We start from the raw sequence: 9,732 nt of genomic DNA, 5'->3' as shown, positions 1-9,732 counted from the left end.
CAGGGCTTCGGGTTTCGGGTTTCGAGTACTGGATGTATTTGGGGGTTCAAACACTGGAATAAAAAATTCAAACAAACATTCAGGTTTTCAAAGCCACTATAATTCGGGTTAATATTGGTTAATACAGGTGTTGTGTAGTCTGGAAAAAACATAGCTTTTGATGCCCCCCCTCCTATTATTAATAATAACAGCAACAAAAACGCATGAGAGGTGCGTCATAGAGTGGTACAAACTACAAACATGCAATTTACCACTTGCGAAGTCGACGCATATAATAAAATATTTAAAATAAGGTAGGCCATAGGCCAAAAAATACATTTTTGGAAAACTGGAAAATAGCCCAGCATTCTGATATTCGTTATTAAATTTAGGTATAGACAGTTATAAAGCGATAATAATACCAGTTGGGAAGTTGGTGACAAATAATACTAGGTACTATTATTTATTAGTTATTAGTACCTATTTGATATTTTGGCCACGACTGTCAATACCTTATTCAGTTTGTTGAGACCATGATTATATTTTATATTGATATTGGCTATATTTGGATTTATTTTATATACTTACTAATAAGTAATAAAGTAATATATAATATTATATGCCTGTCAGGTATAAAAGGATTTTATTGGATTATATTTTCAAAAAAATGATTATTGAATTTACCTGTGATTGATTATAAAATTGTTTACAATTTATTATTATTATTAAACAACTAACTACAGAATCAAACTCACCACAAGAAATACATACAAAATTATATATCACATGAAGAGTTTGTAATAATCATAATTATTCGGGTTTCAAGTTAACCCGAATGATTTATACAGGTTTTGGTTAATACGGGTGTTTTTAAAACAGAATCATTCGGGTTATATGGGTTTCGGGTGTTTGATTTTTTAAGGGTGTTTAGGGGTGTTAGGGGTTCGGGTTAATTTGGGTGCAAGGCCCTGGACTCACAAATATGATTATTATTATTAACTTTCGAGTCAATACCACCTTATCATAGAACAGTGTGAAAGAGTTCAAGTACATAATAGGTATAATGATATATTTAATAAGTAAAAAATAAAATTAATCTAAATATTTGTATGTCATTGCGTATAATAAAATGTATAACATACGTAAAATTGTTATGTCCCCACAAATAATGTTAAATTTGGATTCAATGATAAATTATTATTGTATAGGATAAAAACTAAGAGGCGCCACCAAAAAATAATTAGCCCCAGGCCCCAAAATTCCTAAGTAGGGATTTGTGAAAACTGTAAATAAGGCACGCATGATATGATTTACATCAATAATGACGAAGTTAAAAAATTATATAAATTATGGTAGATACAGTATGAATCAAAAATTCGATTAGCCATTGTATAGCATTTATTAGAGCGCTATACCAGTATAACAATATTACGATATTATAATTAGGTACGTCGACTGTTGTTGTTCACACGCAGATGTAAGTTGTATGGTAATAATATATTACGCATGTAGGAAATTATATATTGGTAAATTCTTGGTTTTTTTTTGCCAAAAATATCACGAAGGTCGTTGAATCGATGATCAATATAGTATGTTATTAATATGATCCGATAGTATATTACTTATAGATAATAAACTATATGGATGGAGCCACCCATCTCACCCATGTAAAATATTACCGGCATTCCCGTCCAAGAGGTTTGTATTTTTTCATAAATATATTTGAAAAAAATGTATATGCCATAATAGTTTTACTAATTTTAATAGTAAAATAATATGTAACCATTTTAATAAACAAAAACAAAAATTATTTTTAATGAGCTGAAAACAATTCATGTGTGAGCTATTGAGCTACCCTTTAGCTACCTATAGGGGTTGAAAAATAAGCCATAAATACCTTTAGAATCTCAACAAACAACATTTTTCTTCACGCACGTGTATTTCATCCGTCTATAATATACTAATATAAAAAATTGTTGCTGATATGTGCTTCAAATTATCTAGAAATGGTTATCCATAGTAGGTATATGATCTTAGGTATAATATAATAGTATATGTATCGACTACCGACTTATTATAACGAATGATGATTGCGAACATATCGATGATTTTTTTGAAATTTTTATCGGTTTTTGCTATTAACCGTCAAATGCGCAACCGTACGTACAATATAGATCAGTGGTTTTCAACCTTTTTCACATTGTGGCACACTTCATCTCTTACAAAATTTTCGCGGCACACCAATTCATATAAATATATAATTATAATACGTGAAGCATATGATGAAAATTATAAAACTAGGTATTAATAGATTTATCGCGGCACACCAGTGTGCCGCGGCACACCGGTTGAAAACCACTGATATAGATTATAGTATTATGTACCTAAGCACAACTTGTAGTGCATCTGGTACCTATATGTTTTTGACCAGAATCAATTACCATCACGGACCTTCGAATTTTGTACAGGGTGTCAGCGGGTGTCTGTGAGACAGCGAGAGAATTATCGAGAGGGAGTGATAGAGCACACACGCTATTCATAGTTCAGACGAAAAGACCGAAAAACGAGGTCTTTCAGTATTTGTACAACATGACGACTGCTGACCAGTTTAGGTGACGACCACCACCACCAACTCATTATCATTACCACCACTGTCGCGGTTTAAATTATAATAATACAATATGCACATTAATCGCGAAAAATGTTATGATGCACATCGTAGGCGTATACCGAACAAGATTCAATCTCGGTCGTAGGTCATTAGTGATATACCAAACAAATTTTATAATTATATGTAATTTTGATGAAGCATGCGCGTGCGAAAACTCTGTCCACGGGTCTCGTATATATATATAAGACGGTACACGTCCGACGAACAATCGCAGTCGCAACTTGAAGATTACAAATAGACTTCCAACGTCCGCCGAACTCGTCTTGCGAAAATACACTACACATTCACTCGCCAACATGAATCGTCTGGTAATTATTATAACACTATTAAATTATATCGTTATAGGCGACGTGTACCAATAACCGTGTCAATACCATACGTCCTAACCTAACCTACCCCAACAAGATTTTAGGTGAAAATATCAACGTATATTATTCAAAATATTATTGTTCTGACATGATTAGCTTTCGAGTTCGTTCTTATATAGTAATTATGAATACCATATGAATCACACATTTTAATAATACAATAATATACTTGAATATGTGTTATTTAAATAGTTATTGTATAACATAAACATTTTTAAAAATCCACTAATGCCACTAAATATTTTTTCAATATCTCAATAAGTTATAAGTCATATTGTTCTGATGTAAATTATCTATAATCTAAAATAATTTTAACATATTTTAAACTCGGTGCGAAGCAATGAATGTTTTAGTTTTACAATTATGTGTGTTTTATATTTATGTCTATCATCAACTTTTCGGTTAGGAAAAATAAGCATATTTTCTGATAGGAAAATGAATCTAGTTGGAACTTTCAGGAGTTGAGAATTGAAAACTCCCAGTAGTTTTCGTAACCACCTTCTAAAACAAAAAAAAAATTTGTGGAAAATGGGACATTTTACCCAAAAACAATTTTTGACAGTCGATTTTATTTGTTTTGTTTAACTCGACAAATAATAACCGTAAATACTTTAGACTTTTACTACATGTTAATATAACAATTTCCCACTCATAATAAAATTTTCGAAGTATTTTGTGTCTTTATTTAGTTATTTAATTATTGTCATGAAAAGTTTTTTATTTTTATTAAATTAAATGTTCAATTATAGTCGATAAATAAATTTTCTTGATAAAAAAATGAGAAAATACAACGTTTCACATAATTTGTTAATAATTCAACTAACAAAAAAAGTTGAACATAAATCCACAATATTTTTTTATGATTGACGAATGTTAGAATTTCGACAAAATTCACAAATTCACGAAAATTTCAAAATTATTATTCAGTTAGAAATTCATAAAAAATATTCTTTTTATAGCTATAACATTAGAAAATTTAATTTAAGATTCCTTGCAAGTATTTCTAACTTAATCTAAATAAAAAGGAAAGTATTACGAATTTTTATGAGTGTTTGAATTTAAATTCTTATGATATTGGATATTCACCGGGAAATAAATTAATTCCCAATAATCGATTTTTGATATTTTCTTGTAGTTTAAAAACGAAAACTGTGGATACTTGATATTTTCAAAAAATACTGTAATAGTATTTTCCATGAATGCTAAAATGTTCAAAATATTTTGACTTATATTAATAGTAATGAAAAATGTTCGAAATTTATTTTAAGTATTATATAAAATATATTTTACTTGGTAAAAATGCTTTATGATTTAATAGAAAATTCCTCATAAGTTGTTCTACCTTTAACAAAAAAAAAACTTTACTGGAAAGAAACACTTTTGATAGCCATGAGATATTTTAGCTTTTTATTAATTTTTTTTTTTATCATTATATTTGATTATATTTTATACAAGTACCGGTACCCATGGCTGAAACAGTCTCCACGCAGAATCTTTTTTTATATGCATTATAATGATTTATATTTGAATTTAAATATAATATGCCCATTACAATGACATATTCTAAAAATATACTTTTTTAAGTAACAATATATTATATTATATACGTTTATATATTAAAATGGTTATTATTAGTATCGTTTTATATTGAGTATCGGCAGTATTGTAAAAAATACTTTTAAAATTAAGTATTTAAAATACCACCGAAATACTATAAATAGTTAAGTATTTGAATAATACTTGATTACTTTTTAGAAGTATTTGAAATAATCTTCATATACAAAAAAAAAAAAATTCTAATTAGTTCCGATATAATTTGTTATAATCAAAAATGTATTTAGTGCATTTTAAAAACATGATTCGTTCAATAATCGAAATTTTGATCAGCCATGTCAGTTCTTTTTTAGCGATAGTTGCACTACAACAATGAACTTTTCTCTACAGAGGTATATATATGTATTTAGATATCCCATACCATCATCGATCGTCATCGACGATAAACGATAATGATAATATTGATAAATATTTTCTTGGTAAATAGGTAGTACTAATAGTTATTAATAATATTTTTGTATTGTTAAATTATAAGGTATAATATCTGTTAAGCAAAATCCTATTGCATAATATTATATATTTTGTCATTGACTTAATAAGCTTATTCTGGTACCGACGTACTGGTTCGAGTTCTCGGCAACTGGAGAAAAAAAACATTTAAAAGCTATTAATCGACGTAAACCGATATCGAATTGTCCATAAATAATAAATATATAATATAATATTGTTATACCGTTGAAGGATAACCACGACGTGCGACGGCATGATTTTTTTATTTAACAAGAATTATAAATAAAAGAATAAAAATAAAGTATTCAATAAAGTAGTATTCAATAATAAAAAAATAAATTCAATCTAAACCATATATAAATAATTTATTTTACAATATCTATCCGGATTCAAAATTATTATTGTTCTTAAAAACTATAATAAATATATTATCAGTAATGATATTTTATCTGAAAAGAATTGTATTCTTTACATTATATTAACCTTTATTGAATAATAATATTCATACCTACATAAGAAATCTGAGCATTTTTTTTTTAGTTTTTAAAGTACTTCTAATATTTTTATTATGATTTAAAATTAAATAAAAATAAAACTTTGATATGCATTAAATTACCAACCAATACCCAAAAACTGATGATAGTACTTTTCAAACATCGATGAGCTATAATAATAGGTATATATCTCTATAACAAGGTATTTGTTTTATCAACTAAGGCTAATCATATGATATTATTTTTTTTATTCAACTATCACATTCATTATTAATATTCTCCGGTTCCGGACATGTTTTTGTTCACTTAAATTGTTAAAAAGTATTATTAACCTCGTTTCTGATTTTATTGTTACACGGTGTTTTATTTTCATTTACGTATGTTTAATAAAACGGTATACTTATATCACTGTTTATAGTAATATACCTACCAGTATACCTATATTCTATTTTAATAATATATTTATAATAATATAATATTTCATAACTTATTGTACTTATGTACAACTGTTAATCATTGATTGAAAGTTTAATTTGTCATTTAATTTAATTTTTGTCTTTTTTAGTCAATTGTATTGGTGATCGCATTATTCGGCTACTCACTGGGTGCACCGGGATACGGTGGTGGACACAATGTTGATCACGGTGGGCACAAAGAAGAACATGGTGGACACGAATATGGTGGACACAACTTTGGTGGACACAAAGAAGAATATGGTGGACACAAAGAAGAATACGGTGGACACAAAGAAGAATATGGTGGACACAAAGAAGAACATGGTGGACACGAATATGGTGGACACGACTTCGGTGGACACAAAGAAGAATATGGCGGACACAAAGAAGAATATGGTGGGCACAAAGAGGAACACAGTGGACATGGCTTTGGTGGACACAAAGAAGAATACGGTGGGCACAAAGAAGAATACGGTGGACACAAAGAAGAATACGGTGGACACAAAGAAGAATATGGCGGACACAAAGAAGAACATGGTGGACACGATTTCGGTGGACACAAAGAAGAATATGGTGGGCACAAAGAAGAACACGGTGGACATGACTTTGGGGGACATAAAGAAGAATATGGTGGACACAAAGAGCATGGACACGGTTCAGATCATCACGGTCAAGATTTCGGACATAGTTCACATCATCATGGCCCAGAACATTACGGTCCAGAGCATCACGGTCCCATACATCACGGTCCAGAACATCATGGTCCAGAACATCATGGTCCTGAACATCATGGCCCAGATTTTGGGCACGGTTCATATCATCACGGACACGGTGGGCATGGTTCAAACCATCACGTACATGGTGTTGGTCACTACTAAAAATTTAATCATACAAATTCCTTATATCACAATTTTCTAGTTATGTACAACTTAAATTCGTAATTTTATTTATTGCATTATTAATTATTCCTAAATTGTAAATTGTATTATTTTACTGTACCTATACATTATTGTATAATATTTTGAATTGTAAATATTATAACTCAACCAATTAAACATTTTTCTATACGAAATATAACTATTTTGCATTTATATAATTAATAATTAATCTTTTCTATCTATTAAATAAGCACAATGTGATGTCTAAATTAATAGGATGCGTGTTATTCTTCAATGACAAGAAATACGAGTAAGCATCAGTGACCAGAGAAAGTAATTAAATACTGTTGAAACAAAAATTGTCATCCATCGACGTTTGACGTCTACGTTAAAATGTATAACTAAACATAAGAGGGGCCGGTTGATGATTGAGGTTTTTTGAGCACGCATCGACTGACCCCCCCCCCCCGCCCCCCAGGGCAGTGTGTGCGCGACAAGAACTAAAAGGCGACGGAATATAGGACTGCATTACGTACATTACGACTCACAGAGATCACTCACTATCACAGCACACCATTGTCAAATCGGTAACCCGCAGGCTTAAATACAAACATTTCTTATTTGATATAGTTATTATGTTTTGTGAACAATATATTATAATTTAATATACGAGTAAAATATAGATTTCTTAGGAATTTAATATACTTAACTTACACTACATTTCTCTAGCGTTTATATTACACACCTCGGGTAAAGTCTCCGAGCATCGTTAATATAAACTAACTTTTACAACAAAGGAAACGTGGCTAAACGATCATCAACTGGCTACCATAATATTATCTTATTTATTAGTAATGGCTAACTGCAGTGGACTTTGTAGTCTATTCATGCGAATTTTTCCATTTTGGTTTTTACCGTTTTGGTTTTTATTGTGGCCGAATTTAAAGTTAGAAATCCTTGATTATTGTATTTCTATATTTCTGGAAATAATTTATTTATGAACAATTGGCTTTGGTCTTTGGTAAAGATTTAAAATTTAATGAATTAGTAATTCTACGAACTGTTATAGATTTTCTAATTAAATCAATATTCGAATTCATTGTGTTGAAGAAAGATGCACACTATAACCAATTACTAACCATAGTACCTATAGTTCCTATTTTTAAGTAGGATAGCAATATGTAATTAATAGATTTACGAACAATATACTGTAATATTGTGTGTAATATTTTTTTGTCTTCCAAACCATCGATATCATATTTAGTATAATAAATTGGGCGATAATCTGTTTATAATTCAAATAAATAAATATAATATTGTTAATTTTTTTTAATAGGTATTTGTTTAAATATTACTATTATAATACATTTATTATAAACATTGTTTATAATTAATGCTGTCATTTAGTGTAGAATATGTTCCTTTGGATACAAAACACAATAATTGTGTAAGACAATAACGTACAAATAGGTACGTCGTCGTCCGACGTCTGCACAAGGAAAATCGAAGCCAACAAAAACGTAATTATATTTTTTTTCCCACCAAGTTCAAGGTTATATAATATACAGTCGTGAATAAGGTTCCTCGTATAGTAGTTACCTGTATGCATAAACCGAAAACACGTTTTATTCAGATATATATATATGTATGCTGTAGTAATTCAGATATATATATTATATATATACGTATAAACACGTTACCCACGTTTATGATGTTACCGTATTGTAAGGTACCTATAATACTGATGTGTATAAAATTAGCAGGAGATGTATAAAAACAAAAAGCAGAACCATTCAAACGATAGGTACAGGTATGCTAAATATAATATTAATTATCAAATATACGGAGAAGCGTAAAATAATAATATACAATTATTGTATGCAAATACGCGTGGGAAGGCCATGGTCAAACAGTGGGGTTTTTCCAGCAGTCAAGTTTTTGCACGTATAATATTATAGGTATAACAATATAATTATGCACGCGTCGACTCCGCAGAGTGTGCGATTAATATTCTTTTTGTAGTTGACGTGTATCATAGTGCAATGTTAGTAGTTTTTATAATAACGCAGTGGGTTTTCGTCGTTTAAATCTCAGACCATCGGTATTAATCTATACAACCACTATACTTATCAGCGGAAGCGCGAGACGGTTATTTTGAGACAATAATAATATTGTAGGTACCTACAGTGGGTAATGGGAAAGAACTGGTTATAATCTGTATTTACATACATATATATATATACCTATACTATATATTTAAAGTTTGGATTTGAATTTAGATGATAATTTATATTCTTTACCAACACGGATAAAATGATTTTTCAATGCAAATAATAATATCGATAATTATTTGAGTTCAGTTGATTGTTATCAAGACTTACTGTTGAATTCAAAAGGATTATAACAATAAACAGTCTAGAATAAGTCAAGACAAAGTCCGCTCCTGATGACGCACAGTGGTCGGAAATAAAAATTTAGGCGGACAAAATTATTTTATTTACAAAATGTGTTCCTAATGTTATTACATTTTAATTTTAATTATTTTAAAAATTCAAATATGATGAAAACGTACCAAAATTAAAGAAATGTATTTTTATTTTTACAGTAAACAGACCCTATAGTTTTATAATTTTGTTTTTTGAATATAATACAATATTTCATTCAGAATCATCGTCTTTGAGAGTCACTATTTTTGTCTACCTCAACAATTATAAGTGCCCTAATATCTTCATCTAGTGATTTTAAATTAATTTTTGATGGTTTTTTTACACTTGAATTATAGGGATCTGATGATAAAAGTAGCATATGACCTAAATCCTCATT

The 9,732-nt window shown here is 29.4% G+C and overlaps 1 protein-coding gene across 1 annotated transcript; it reads left to right on the top strand.

Annotated features, from left to right (window-relative positions):
- Positions 1–2,856: 2,856 nt before the first annotated feature.
- Positions 2,857–7,182, top strand: LOC100166722 (histidine-rich glycoprotein-like). The gene is made up of 2 exons (NM_001326657.1): positions 2,857–2,958; positions 6,142–7,182. Exons 1-2 carry the CDS (start codon positions 2,947–2,949, stop codon positions 6,907–6,909), a joined length of 780 nt encoding a protein of 259 aa, NP_001313586.1. The 5' UTR covers positions 2,857–2,946; the 3' UTR covers positions 6,910–7,182.
- Positions 7,183–9,732: the final 2,550 nt, after the last annotated feature.

This window comes from Acyrthosiphon pisum, chromosome A1 (assembly GCF_005508785.2).
Source record: "Acyrthosiphon pisum isolate AL4f chromosome A1, pea_aphid_22Mar2018_4r6ur, whole genome shotgun sequence".
NCBI lineage: Eukaryota > Metazoa > Arthropoda > Insecta > Hemiptera > Aphididae > Acyrthosiphon > Acyrthosiphon pisum.
Note: the sequence above shows the minus strand (reverse complement) of the source record. Positions and strands in the feature narration are given on the sequence as shown.